The sequence below is a fragment of the Bos indicus x Bos taurus genome, chromosome X, assembly GCF_003369695.1.
Source record: "Bos indicus x Bos taurus breed Angus x Brahman F1 hybrid chromosome X, Bos_hybrid_MaternalHap_v2.0, whole genome shotgun sequence".
Lineage (NCBI taxonomy): Eukaryota > Metazoa > Chordata > Mammalia > Artiodactyla > Bovidae > Bos > Bos indicus x Bos taurus.
The window spans coordinates 14,809,720-14,825,003 of NC_040105.1; the positions used below are offsets into that span (position 1 = coordinate 14,809,720).

The 15,284-nt window shown below is 37.1% G+C and overlaps 1 protein-coding gene across 2 annotated transcripts in view; it reads left to right on the forward strand.

The window, feature by feature from the left end:
- Positions 1-15,284, forward strand: part of REPS2 (RALBP1 associated Eps domain containing 2) — a 244,308-nt gene that overhangs the window by 178,238 nt on the left and 50,786 nt on the right. For both annotated transcript variants that reach the window (XM_027533588.1, XM_027533589.1), the window contains exon 15: positions 2,898-2,990. In XM_027533588.1, the coding sequence (XP_027389389.1) occupies positions 2,898-2,990 (93 nt within the window). The remainder of the gene's footprint in view (positions 1-2,897; positions 2,991-15,284) is intronic.

The window sequence follows — 15,284 nt, forward strand, 5'->3', positions numbered from 1 at the left end:
GAGCTTGCTCAAAATCATGTCCATTGAGTCGGTGATACCATCCAACCATCTCATCCTCTGTTGTCATCTTCTCCTCCGCCTTCAGTTTTCCCCAACATTAGGGTCTTTTCAAATGAATCAGTTCTTTGCATCAGGTGGCCAGAGTACCAGAGTTTCAGCTTTAGCATCATTCCTTCCAAAGAACACCCAGGACTGATCTCCTTTAGAATGGACTGGTTGGATCTCCTTGCAGTCCAAGGGACTCTGAAGAATCTTCTCCAACACCACAGTTCGAAAGCATCAATTCTTCAGTGCTCAGCTTTCTTTATAGTCCAACCCTCACATCCATACAAGACTACTGGACAAACCATAGCTTTGATTAGACAGACTTTTGTTGGCAAAGTAATGTCTCTGCTTTTCAGTATGTTGTCTAGGTTGGTTATAGCTTTTCTTCCAAGGAGCGTCTTTTAATTTCATGGCTGCAGTCACCATCTGCAGTGATTTTGGAGCCCGAAAAAATAAAGTCTGTCACTATTTCCATGGTTTCCCCATCTATTTGCATGAAGTGATGGGACTGGATGCTATGATCTTAGTTTTTTTAATGTTGAGTTTTAAGCTAACTTTTTCACTCTCCTCTTTCACTTTCATCAAGAGGCTCTTTAGTTCTTCTTCACTTTCTGCCATAAGGGTGGTGTCATCTGCATATCTGAGGTTATTGTTATTTCTCCCAGCAATCTTGATTCCAGCTTGTGCTTCATCCAGTCCAGCATTTCTCATGATGTACTCTGCATGTAAGTTAAATAAGCAGGGTGACAATATATAGCCTTGACGTACTCCTTTCCCTATTTGAAACCAGACTGTTGTTCCATGTCCATTTTTAATTGGTGCTTCCTGACCTGCATACAGATTTCTCAGGAGGCAGGTAAGGTAGTCTGGTATTCCCTTCTCTTTCAGAATTTTCCAGTTTGTGGTGATCCACACAGTCAAAGGCTTTGGCATAGTCAATAAAGCAGAAGTAGGTGTTTTTCTGGAACTCTCTTGCTTTTTTGATGATCCAACAGATGTTGGAAATTTGATCTCTCATTCCTCTGCCTTTTCTATATCCAACTTGAACATCTGGAAGTTCACGGTTCATGTACTGTTGAAGCCTGGCTTGGAGAATTTTGAGCATTGCTTTGCTAGCGTGAGAGATGAGTGCAATTGTGTGGTAGTTTGAACATTCTTTGGCATTGCCTTTCTTGGGGATTGGAATGAAAACTGACCTTTTCCAGTTCTGTGGCCACTGCTGTGTTTTCCATATTTGCTGGCATATTGAGTGCAGCACTTTCACAGCATCATCTTTCAGGATTTGAAATAGCTCAACTGGAATTCCATCAGCTCCACCAGCTTTGTTCATAGTGATACTTCCTAAGGCCCACTTGACTTTGCATTCCAGGTTGTCTGCCTCTAGGTGAGTGATCACAGCATCCTGGTTATCTGGGTCATGAAGATCTTTTTTGTACAGTTCTTCTGTGTATTCTTACCACGTCTTCTTAATATCTTCTCCTTCTGTTAGGTCCATACCATTTCTGTCCTTTATTGTGCCCATCTTTGCATGAAATGTTCCCTTGGTGTCTCTAATTTTCTTGAAGAGCTCTCTGCTGCTGCTGCTGCTAAGTCGCTTCAGTTGTGTCCGACTCTGTGCGATCCCATAGACGGCAGCCCACCAGGCTCCCCTGTCCCTGGGATTCTCCAGGCAAGAACACTGGGGTGGGTTGCCATTTCCTTCTCCAGTCATTCCCATTCTATTGTTTTCCTCTCTTTCTTTGCATTGATCACTGAGGAGGGCTTTCTTACCTCTCCTTGCTATTCTTTGGACTTGACTTCCCAGCAAACTTGACTTCCCAGAAGGAAGTTGGGCTTGACGTCCCAGCAGGAACACAGGACCGTGGCCACAGTCCTGGGCTGCTGGAGCGCGGGATTTAAATTACTGTGTTTATTGGGCATCTGCAATACAGCACGAATTTGTGCTAAGTTCTTTCTTGGTTTTCTTTTTTTTTTTTTTTCGCCGTGGTGTCTTGTTTCCCCAACCAGGGATCAAGCCCAGGCCCCCTGCATTGGAAGCACCTCCTTGGAAGCCCCTTAAGTGCTTTCAGTATATTAGTTAATCTTCACAAAAACCCTGATATAGGTACAGATATTTTGTTGTTATTGTTCAGTTGCAAAGTCGTGTCTGACTGTAACCCCGTGACTACAGCGTGCCAGGCTCTCCTATCCTTCACTCTCTTCTGGAATTTGCTCAGATTCAGGTCCATTGAGTTGGTTATGCCGTCAGTCTCATCCTCTGCCGCCCCCTTCTATTAACCTTTTAGAAAAGCAGATGAGGAAATTGAACCATACAGGGGTTAAGCAAGTCACCCATGGTGACATAGTTGGTAAACAGTAGAGCCAAGGTCCGTTTCCTGAAGGTCTCTCCCCTTTCCTGTAGTTGCAGTCAAAGTATCTGTGTGCATGGGAAGACAGGGATCCATTGCACTGGCAATTGAGACTTTCACCACATACCCCTAGAAGGACCTAGATGAGCTGACTCCTGGTTTGCACCAACAGTAAAACTGTCACAACAAAATTAGTGGACATTCCGGAGGTGCTTATCTACCAGCTACTGGTTTCCGAGTGGGGCTTGGGAGTCACCTGGATGAATGCATGAAAGACTTGTCTGAAAAGGCTTTTGTGACCACCCTCCTTATGTTTCTCCTGCGGTGCAAGTGACAGTAGTTACTTCCTGGTTGTGAACTGTGCTGCTGTTATCAGCAGTTCTTATCTCAGCTACTCAGTGTGGGTTTCCTGCTTGCTCTGGGACTTGGTGACTGAGGAGCTGATGGGGGTCTGGGAATGCTCAAGTCACTGTTAATGAAGGAGACTGCTTCTTTGTCTACCAGATTTCCCATCACATTGTAAACAGTGAGCCCAGCACTCAGCTCAAGCCTCCAGCTCAGCTGCCTAAGTATGGAGATTTCAGACTCCAGAAACAGGTGTGTAAGAAAAGCAGGCAGAAAAACCCTTCACCACTTCCCTCCCCCATGCTCCCCTCACCCACTGTATGTGGGACACTAGAGGAAGTCTTGGGTGATTGGTACATGATGGTGCGTTGTCTTTGTGCCATGCCAAATTCCTAATATTGGCCCTAGGAGTAAATCACCTAACCACCTGTATGGGGCACCTATATGTTTCAATCTTTGCCAAACTACTTTTGATAAAGTAGCCTCCTGGGAATAGAGCTCTGTGGTAAGATGAATTTGCTGCCTCTGTACCTGCTCTGGGAGATTCACAGGGCGCACAAGCCCATTAAAGGCTTTGAAGTTCTGCAGTAAAGAAACCTGGTCAATTTTGTTAAAGCTGGCAGTTTTCTAGCTTGTGTGACCATTCATCCCTTTATTTATGAAATACCTGTTAATATCCTAAGGACTTAGTGGTTAGGACACATTATTATACACCAGCCTTAAGGTGTTGGTAAGAACATTTCCAGACATCTTTAATCTGTCACCTCATCTCTGTATTATGTGATTAAAGTTAAAATTTTATATCTTATGCCAATAGCTTTCCTTGGAAGAGATGAGAATGAAAACAAGAGTTTATCACACATTAGCTTGGGATTGTAGTGTTTTTTTGTTTGCTGTGTTTTCTTCATTTCTCCTTCTTCTTCTCTCATGAGGTTATTTTTACCACTTCACAACAAATTTTATTACAGAGAACTTAAATACTTGGAGTTATTATTTTTCTCTGGTTAAAAAAAATGTTTCTTGGTGTGTATGGACAATCAAGCTAACTTTGGAAAAAAAAATATATATATATATACTTAACTACAGAGACTCCTTTTATGGGGTTTAAAACTGTAGTCCTTGGGGGAGAAACCAAGAAGCCTGATATAATTAAAATAATTATATTTATTAGTAGATTTGAAAAGAGATTAAGTTTAAAAGTTTTTGAATTATTTTTGGATTTAACATTTTCATATTATTTAACTTGATAAATGGCCAAGACTAGACTATAATAAATGAGAAAACATTTTATTTCTCCAAAAAGTATGCTGTTTAAAAAATGATTTGGCCAATCAGTGATGCACTATCAGGTTTTAAGTATGTAAGAGAGTTTGTATATTGCAGATATGTGCACAAAGATAGATAGATAAGACCTTAGATAGATAGATCATTCCTATGTATACCAAAAGTCCATCTCTACTTTTATCAAGTGAGAGATATGAGGTGTAGGTTTTCCGCATAAAATGCAGTCTAGCTGACCCATGTTTAGACCAGACATCACCATGATATGAACATCTGGATTAAGTTATCCAGATGGGGCCCTGGAGTTAGGTGAATGAATAAATTCAAAGAAACCAATCTTATTTCTCATACTATATGGAAAACCGAAAGTGAAGTTGCTAAGTTGTGTCCGACTCTTTGTGACCCCATGGACTGTAGCCTACCATGCTCCTCCGTCCATGAGATTTTCCAGGCAAGAGTACTGGAGTGGTTTGCCATTTCCTTCTCAGAGGATTTTCCCGACCCAGGGATTGAACCCGTGTCTCCTGCATTGTAGGCAGACGCTTTACCATCTGAGCCACCATAATAGGTAAGATCAAGAAGGGCCAAGTAGTATATAAAGAATCAAATGTTTTGGTTCCATGTTTTCCTGTGGACAGGCCAGAGAGCAGGGTGTGGTATTTTGGCTCAGGCTAGAAGCCAGAGGTAGCACTTAAAAAAAAAAAAAAAAAGACTGATTCATAGTGTAAATGGTAAAAAAGCAATCAGAAGTTCTATATGGAGCAGTATTAAAATGAGAGTTAGTTAAATTTATTAGTTCATTGTTTGCATAAAAAGTGAGTAAAATGCCATCAACAGGGTTGGTACTTGTCTAGTAGGTCTCTTTTCTGTTCAGGGCCTGTATGGTATTTCAATAGCCAAATCTCTTTAATAGTGTTGATCTCATGCCAGATTTTTTTTTTTTTATTTTAATTGGAGGCTAATTACTTTACAATATTGTATTAGTTTTGCCATACATCAACATGAATCTGCCATGGGTGCACATGTGTTCCCCATCCTGAACCCCCCTCCCACCTCCCTCCCCATACCATCCCTCTGGGTCATCCCAGTACACCAGCCCCAAGCATCCTGTATCATGCATTGAACCTGGACTTCTCATGCCAGATTTCTTATGGTAATTGCTTCAGTGTAATTATGTTTAATAAAGAGAAGATTTTTTTTTTGGTCCAAAGGATAATCTTTTCAGTTTTATATTAGCACCACATTTGATGAATTGGGGCTCCATCTAGACTCATGCGCTCTGAATTTTCCTACTTATATCACTAATTTCTTTTTTTTTTTTTTCACTTTTCACTTTTATTTTTTTTTAATTTTATTTTATTTAACTTTACAATACTGTATTGGTTTTAATGGCAAGTGCTCTTTGCAAGCAATAAGGTGAGCACTACAATAGCACTGTGGGATGAATCACTATGGAAGAAGCCTTTTAGCAGTACTTCTAAGCTCTGAGAAACCAGGAGGGCTTCATGGAAGTGCTGAGGTTACCAGTTAAATTGAGTTTTACAGAAACAAGAGAACTTTTATTTTCAATGGCTGAAGAATTCAGAGCATTACTATAGAGAAAAAGCAAATGCAAAGAAACAGGCTTAAGAGAAGTCCCTGTGTGTTGGTGGAACTGCCCACAATTTGGAAAGCCTCGTAGATTTTAGGTGAGAGAGATTTTGTGTTTGAATGTGGCAGTAAAGAGCAGCTAGCCTGCTCAATTGAGACCTGGTGGTGCCAGAGCTGTGAGAGAGGGACCTCCTGACCCTAGAGTTCTGTCTGGGGAGCAGCCCCTGAGGGCACAGCACAGGTATAACACAGCCCAGTGGAGCTTGTCTTTGCAGGCATCACCATCATCTGTGATGCAGGAGGAGTTCAACCTACTGAGGCCTGGGCCCCATCCTCAGAACCTATGGTGTAGAGTGAGGCCTGAGCACTGGGAGTTTATAGAAGTTCCCCAGGTGATTCTGAAATTGCAGTCAGGATTGAGAAGCACTGAACTAAGGTGAGAGGAAGGAATGTTCAAAGAAGAAGTTGAGAATATAGGGGATTTGTCAATGATCTGCCCTGACTTCTTAAAGGGTATGGTGGGAGGCTTTCTCAAGTTGCGGGGATTGGAGGCGTGAAGTCCAGCTAGGATACATCCAGACCCTGTGGGGACAGGAATCCCAATTGCAGTGAATGGCCTAGGGGTCTCAGGCTTCTACTGATGATTGATTTTAGCAGGGTCAGAGGGTGTGATGGAAGGTCTTGCTGGAAGAACTAGTTGCTGTGTGCCTCTGGTCATGTGTGTACTGTTGTGAAGAAGTAGCGTTGAACACAGATGGCCTTGAAAAGAAATCATAGTCCATTCAGCTAATTTGTCATCTAACTTTGTCATCTGGCTAGGATCAGGTCTCTAAGGCAATAGTGAACCCACTGGGAATATGCTGGGCATGATACTTTACTTCAAAGCCAAATTTCTGAGATACAACTTGATATAAAATACTCTCTTCATTTCATTTGGAAGGAAAGACTGAAGTTCACTTAAACTCAAATGACAGTTTGTAGGCCCTGAAGTTCTGAAATATTTGATACTCCATGCTTTTTTAAAAAATAAATACATTGTTTTTATAAATTAATATATTATCATTTCAAGTATGCTTTTCACAAATTAATATATAGCTGATAATACAAAATAGTAAGTTCTCCTGGGAGAAATTAAGAGTTTTAGATCTCTCTCTCTTTTTTGACATTACTACTGATTATGTAAGTGTCTTAAAGTGTTATGTAGTACGTTTTTAGAATGTAAATTTGATTAAAGTATAGCATACATACTGAATCTGTTTAAAATGCACGTTAAATACATTTTTAGGAGAGTAAAATGAAGTATCTCATTGGTAGCTTTCAAATATCTATAGGAAAACAGCAAGAAACATTGTGTGTAAACAATATAGAAATGTCACAGCTTCTAAAATTTTGTGCCTTTATTCTTTATCAGATTAAAACTCAGAAGGCATATATCACGTATCATGAGATCTTTTACAATATATTCAGATGATCTCATGTAATGTACATTAGTTACCACATCACCTCAATATATTGGTTATGTAGACGAATCATGTTTGTAAGCTTTCCAAGGTATATACAACATCCCGATTTTTACTCATCAAAATATAAATTTAGTATATGCCAAGAGGTAGTCTTCTATGTATTTATGTACTGGAAACTCAGTAATTATTTGAAGAGAATTTTCAGGCATTTTTCTTCCAAATTATTACTCTCTTCTGTCCTACAGTGCATGCTGAAGATTAGCTGAAAATCACAATATGTTAGTGAGTGTTTTAGTGATTACAGAAAGAAGATCTAGGCCCAGGATTTATCTTTATTTGCAATGATGAAAGAACTTAATGAAAGCTATACAACATTATACAAATGTGTCTGTCTGTGGTCTTATCCTTAGCCCTGCTATTGTGTAGCTCTATGGCTTTGTGGGAAGTAAGCAAATTCGACTGACAGACCTACTATCTCTTCTAGGAAATGAGAAGATTAGTCTAGATAGATCCTCTTAGTTCTTAAGGTGTCAGATTATATGTTGTATTCCTCTGTCCAAAGAAAATTTTGTTGAAAATATAGATGAAACATCAGAAAACATAACTGAGTACAAGATGGCTTGGATTAATCTTTCCCTGCTTCCCTCCCACTTCCCTCCAAGTACAACTAAAAACTCTAGGCATAATATGGCAGAAAGAGGATTTTAAAAGATGTGAAGAGGAAAGCAAGCCAGCTAGGGCCTCAGGACTTGAGGAACAGCATAGTAATGAGTTCCTTGGGTTTTAAAAAAATCTTTCACATATCCTGGACTGGGCACAAGAAAAGCCTGCGACCCAGAACCACTGACAGATGCAAACAGAAAGAAAATGTACTATCTAGCCGGAGGACTGGGAAAGAGGTAGCTAAGCTGGTTATAAACTTTTTTTGACATAAGGCAATGGCACCCCACTCCAGTACTTTTGCCTGGAAAATCCCATGGACAGAGGAGCCTGGTAGGCTGCAGTCCATGGGGTCGCTAGAGTCGGACACGACTGAGTGACTTCCCTTTCACTTTTCACTTTCATGCATTGGAGAAGGAAATGGCAACCCACTCCAGTGTTCTTGCCTGGAGAATTCCAGGGACGGGAACCCTAGTGGGCTGCCGTCTGTGGGGTCGCACAGAGTCGGACACGACTGAAGCGACTTAGCAGCAGCAGCAACTCTACCCCAGTCAAACACCGTGGTTGCTTCTCCCTCCAGTGTCAGCAGAGACCTACTGGGGAGGTCTTGCCCCTTATGTGGTAGCAGTAGACATCCCAGAGTGGTGCTTTCTTAGCCAGCAGAGATGGCTTCAGCAGAGACTAAAGGGGGAATCTAGTCTCTTAACTGTGACTGATGGCAGCAGATAGCCTGGGTAGGCATGTTACACCCTCCCAGATGGTGTCACTGGAGACTGAAACATTCTCAGGTAAGAAAATCCAAAGAGTTTGTCACTAGTAGACTTGCCCTATAAAAAATGCTAAACAATGTTCTCCAGGCTGAAATGAAAGGATATTAAACAGTACCTTGAGGCTATAAAAAGAAATTAAGAAAGGTACAGGTAGTTACATAGGTAAATACAAAAGCCAGTAAATAATTTAAAATCTGTGTTAATGGGCACACATGTATAAAAATGTTGGTTGCGAGAATAGTAATATAGGGTGGCAGCAGAGCTATACGGGACCAGAGGTATGTGTACTATTGATACTAAGTTGGTATTAATTCAAACTTGTTATAAAGTTAATATGTTAACTGTAATTCCGAGGGTAACTACTAAGGAAAAACCTAAAAAATGGTATACTACCAAAAATCAGTTAATCACAAAAGAAGACAGTAATGGAGGGTTGAGAACAAAACAGGTATAAGACATAGAAAACAAACAGCAAATGGAAGAAGTAAATATTTCCTTTTAGTAATTGCTTTAAATTATATAGATTAAAATCTCCAATTAAAAGGCATAGACAGAACTGATTAAAAAATTATTCAAATATGTGCTGTCTACAGTAGACTTCACTTTAGATCCAGTGATACAAACAGATTGAAAGTGAAAGGATGGAAAAATATATAACATACAAATAGTAACCAAAAGAGAGCTGGCATATATATGCTAATACCAGACCAAAATAAACTTCAAGACAAAAATTGTTACAGGAGGCATAGAATGACATTATGTATTGATAAAAGAGTCAATGCATTAATATGTTAAAAATTATAAACCTATACACACCTAACAACAGAGCCTCAAAATATATGAAGCATAACCAACAGAATTGAAGGGAATAATAACCAATTCTACAGTAATAGAGACTTTAATACATCATTTTCATCAATGGATTGACAACTAGGCAGAAGACAAATGAGGAAATAGAGGCCCAATAGACATCTATAGAACCCTCTACTCAATGATAGCCTATACATTTTCCCTCAAGTGCACATGTGACATTCTCTAGGATAGACAGTATGTTAGGCCACAAAACAAGTCTCAACACATTTAAAAAAACTGAAATCATATAGAGTATCTTCTCTGACCACAGTGGAATGAAACTAGAATTCAATAAAAAGTAAAACTGGAAGATTCCATAATGTGGAAATTAGATGACATATCCTTACAGAAAACAATGGATCTTAAGAGATACACAAAACAACTAGATGTAAATTAAGATATCAAAAAACATTAATCATGAGGGGAGGACAGTACAAATACAGGGTTGTTAAATAAAGAGATCAGCAATTTAAAACAATCATGTATATATTATTTGTATGATATTTATAGCATATTTTATATATTGCTATATAAAAACTTCATGGTAACCACAAACCAAAAATCAATATTAGATGTACACACAAAAAGAAAAAGGAATCCAAACATAATGCTGAAGATAGTCATCAAATCACAAGAGAACAAAAGAAGAAAGAACTAAAAAGTCTAAAAAAAACACCCCAAATAGTTAACAAAATATACTTTCTACAGGACACTCACTGTAGAGCTAAACACACACACACACACTGAAAGTGAGAGGATGGAACAAGATATTTCATGTAAATGAAAATGACAAGAAAGCAGGAGCATTTACACTCATATCAGACAAAATAGACTTTAAAACAAAGGCTATAACAGAAACCAAAGAAGGGCATTATATGACAAAGGAATCAGTACAAGAAAGGATATTACAGTTGTTAATATATATGTACACAATACAGGAGCACCTAAATATATAAAGGAAATATTACCAGATATACACAGAGAAATTGCCAATAATACAATAATAGTATGAGACCTTACACCCCCACATACATCAATGGATAGATCATGCAAAAAATTAGTAAGGTAACAGTGGTCTTAAATGACACAGTAGACCAAAGGACTTGTAAATATTAAGGACATTTCATCTAAAAAGAGCAGAATATACATTCTTTTCAAGTGCACTTGGAACATTCTCCAGGATAGACCACAAGCTAGGCCACAAAGGAAGTCCCAACAATTTTAAGAGGATAGAAATTATGTGAAGCATTTTTTCCAACCACAATGGTATGAAAGGGAAATCAATTACAGAAAAAAAACAGGACAAGCAAAAACACATGGAGAGTAAATAACATGCTAGTAAAAAACCAATAGGTCAATGACGAGATCAAAGAGTAAAAGAGAAAATACCTCAAGACAAGTAAAAATAGAAACACAACTTCTAAAATCTGTGGGATGCAGCAAAAGCAGTTCCATAAGGAAAGTTATAGGGATACATGCCTTCCTTAAGACCTAAACAATCTAAAGGAGTTAGAAAAAGACCAAACATATTCCAAAGTCAGCAGAAGGAAGTCATAAAGATCATACAGGAAATAAATAGACCAAAAAAATAACATACCCCACATTAGAAAATAGGAAACCAAGAGTTGTTCTTTGAAAAGATAAACAAAATTATAAGCCTTTAGCCAGGCTTATCAAGAAGAAAAGAGAGAGAACCCAAATGAACAACATAAGATATGAAAGAGGAGAAATAACAACCAGTTTCACAGAGATTCAAAAAATAGTAAGAGAATTCTACAGATAGTTATATGCCAACAAATTGGGCATCCTAGAAGAAATGGACAAGTTTCTAGAAACATAAAACTTGCCAAAACTGAATCAGGAAGAAACAGACAATTTGAACAAGCCTATCACTAATAGTGAAATTGAGTTTGTAATTAAAAAACAAAAGCTCCCAGCAAACAAAAATCCTGGATCAGCAGCTTCAAAGGGAAATTCTTCCAAATGTAAGAGGAGCTACTAGTTATCTTCAAACTATTCCAAAAATTTTAAGAGAACAGAACACTCCTAAATTCATTCTACGAGGCCACCATTACCCTGTTACCAAAACCAGAGAAAGACATTGCCAAAAAAAGCCACAAAGCAACATCTTTGATGAATGTAGATGCAAAAATCTCAATAAAGTATTACTAAACTCAATCCAGCAATATATAAAAAGAATCATACACCATGATCAACTGGGGTGTATTCTAGGATGCAAAGATGTTTTAGTATTTACAAATCAATGTAATATATACCATTTTAACAAAAGGAAGGATCATGATCACATAATCATCTCAATAGATGCACAAAAAGCCTTTGACAAAATTCAGTATCAATTCATGATTGAAAAAACTGTCATCAAAGTTGGTGTAGAAGGACTATATCTCAATATAATGAAGGCTGTTTATGACAAACCCACAGCTAGCATCATCCTTAGCTTAGAAAGCTAAAAGGAACAAGACAAGGAAACCCACTCTTGTCACTTCTGTTTAACATAGTATTGGAAGTCCTGACAACAGCAATCAGAGAAGAAAAAGAAATAAAAAGCACCCAAATTGGAAGGGAAGAAGTAAAACTATTTGCAGATGACCTGACAGTATACATAGAAAACCCTAAAGTCTCCACCTCAAAACTATTAGAACTAATTAATGAATTCAGTAAACTTGCAGGATACAAGATTAATATACAGAAATCTATTTGTTTTTTATACACTAATAATGAACTATTGGAAAGTGAAAGCAGTAAAAAAAAAAATTGCATCAAAAAGAACAAAATACCTAGGAATAAACTTCAGGTGAAAGACTTACACTCTGAAAACTAAAACATTGATGAAAGAAATTGAAGATGATACAATGAATTGGAAAGATATCCCATATTCATATATTGTTAGAATTAATATTGTTAAAATATCTATACTACCCAAAGCAATCTACAGATTTAATGTAATTCCTATCAGAATTCCCATGATATTTTTCATAGAACTATAATAAATAATCCGGAAATTCAAATGGAACCACAGAAGACCTCGAATTGTTAAAGCAATCTTGAGGGAAAAAAGAATAAAAAAAGAATAAAGTTGGAGGTTTTGCTCATAGAAACTCATGCACCCTGAGTGCAAAGCCACAGTAATCAGAATAGCATGGTACTGGCACAGAAACGGACACATAGATCAATAGAACAGAGAGCCCAGAACCTATGCCTGTATGGGTCAGTTAATCTATGACAAAGGAGGCAAGAATATACAATGGAGAAAAGATAATCTCTTCAGTAAATAATGTTGTAAAAACTGGATAGCTACATGTAAAAGAATGAAATTAGAACATTTTCTCATACCATATACAAAAATAAACTTAAAATGGTTTAGTGATGTACCTATAAGAACTGAAACCATAAAACTAGAATAGTCCTTGACATAAGAGCAATATATTTTTTAATCTGTTTCCTAAGACAAAAGAAATAAAAGCAAAAATATACAAAAGGGACCAAGTTAAAGTTAAAAGCTTTTGCACAGCAAAGAAAATAATCAGCAAAACAAAAAGACAACCTAGTTAATGGGAAAAAATAATTTGCAAATTGTATGACCAACAAGGGACTGATATCCAGGATAAATAAATACCTGTACAACTTGATATTTTAATAAAAGCAACCTTATTAGAAGATGGGTAGAAAACTTGAATAGACATTTTTCCAAAGAAGATATCAGATGGTCAACAGGCACATGAAGAGATGGTCAGTGTTGCTAATTATTGGAGAAATACAATCAAAACCATGATGAAACATCACCTCACACCTGTCAGAATGGCTGTCATCAAAATGACCACAAATAGCAAATGTTGACAAGGATGTGGAGGAAAGGCAACTCTTGTACATTGTCAATAGAAGTGTAAATTGGTGCAGTTACTTTGAAAAATAGTATGGAGGTTTTTTCTCAAAAAAGAAAAAATAGAACTACTCTATGATCCAACAATTCCACTTTTGAGTATACATCTAAAAAAAAATGAAAAAACTAATTCAAAAAGATACATTCACTCCAGTATTCACGGCGGCATTATTTATAAGATATGAAAGCAACCTAAGGATCCATCAATAGAGTAATGGTTAAAGAAGTGGTGTGAGTGTATATACATACACATATATGTACATACGTACATACATACATACACACACACACATAGGAATATTACTCAGCCATAAAAAAGAATGAAATTCTACCATTTATAGCAATGTGAGTGGACTTACAAGAATATTATGCTTAGTGAAGTAAGTCAGACAAATACTGTGTTATCACTTATGTGTGGGATCTACAAAGCAAACGAATGTATATAGTAAAACAGAAATAGACTCACAGTTAAAGAAAACTAGTGGATACCACAGGGAGAGGGAAGTAAAGAGGTACAAGATAGGCATATCGGATTAATAGGTATAAACTACTATGTATAAAATAGATTAGCAGCAAGGGTTAGGATTAAATACAGCACAGGAAATTATAGCCTTTATTATAAGGTAATAACCTTAAATGGAGTATAGTTTATAAAAATGCTGAATCACTATGCTGTACACCTTAAACTAATATAATATTGTAAATCAACTACACTTCAATTAAAAAAAAGAAGAGAAACTAGCTGAACCCAACACTAGCAGAAGGAAAGACATAATAATAAGTGGAGATAAATAGAGAATAGGAAAACAAGCGAGAAATCATTGAAATCATAAGTTGGGTTTCTGAGACGATCAGCAAAATGGATAAACCTTTAGCTTTACTGACCAAGAATGTAATTAATCTTGTGTTGTGCTCTAGTTAAAATAAAAGGCTGTATTTTAAATTAAAATAGGTTATGATAAATGTATCTTTCATTATAGATCACACTGTTTTGAATTTATCAAGGCTGAAGATTCAAGTAGATTATTCTGCTTTGTGTAAGACCTTTTTTCTTGTATTGACTTTGCCAGTACATTTTACTCTATGATACCTAGTTGTAGAATTGTTTCATAGTTTACTCAGAAAGTTAATTGTAATCCTAGGTTGGTATACCATGAAGAAGCAGTTGTTGTTTAGATAGAATTTTGAGAGTTCTAAAAGTCCTCTTATAAGGGTTTATTAAAGAAATTTGAAAAGCAGTATTTTCAAACAGTTGACTCTGCATGAGAAACTCAAAAAGCAAAGGAAATGGCTATAGTGAGAAGTTCAAGGAGAAGAGGGAGTGACAAAATATTGAGATTGGAATAGAGGATGAAAGGTTAATTATAATTCCCTCCTTTTAAAAGGACCACTCAAAGTGTGCCATCTTTCAACAAATGCCATTAGAATTTTCCCCAAGAACTAGTTCAAAAGAAAGAAAAAATTCTATATGACATTTATTTTAGTATTAAATAAAAATTAAAACAGTACAGACAACACAGATGTTCGAGAAGGAGGGTCTGGTTAAGAGTATTGTATGTATATCTACCTAATAGAATATTAGACAGCCATTAGAATGACTACATGGAGAATAGTAGAAAATACCTGAATATAGAAAATTGATTGTACCACATAAAAGTATTTAGTAGACTTCTGATAATAAGATGTTCTCTCTGAAGGTGATCCTGAAGGTGTCGGCCGTTATGCTGTGGTCAGAGTTTGAATTCCTTTCCCATTGTTGCTGGCCAATGTTGTCTTCTCATTGGGCCACTGAAGTTAATTCCTCAGTGAATTCCCACTAACTCTTTTTATTAGTCTAAAAGGGTCACTTAAGTAATTAATTTATAATTTAGCTATCTCATCTTAGTAAAGTAATGCTCAAAATTCTCCAAGCCAGGCTTCAGCAATACGTAAACCGTGAACTTCCAGATGTTCAAGCTGGTTTTAGAAAAGGCAGAGGAGCCAGAGATCAAATTGCCAACATCCCCTGGATCATTGAAAAAGCAAGAGA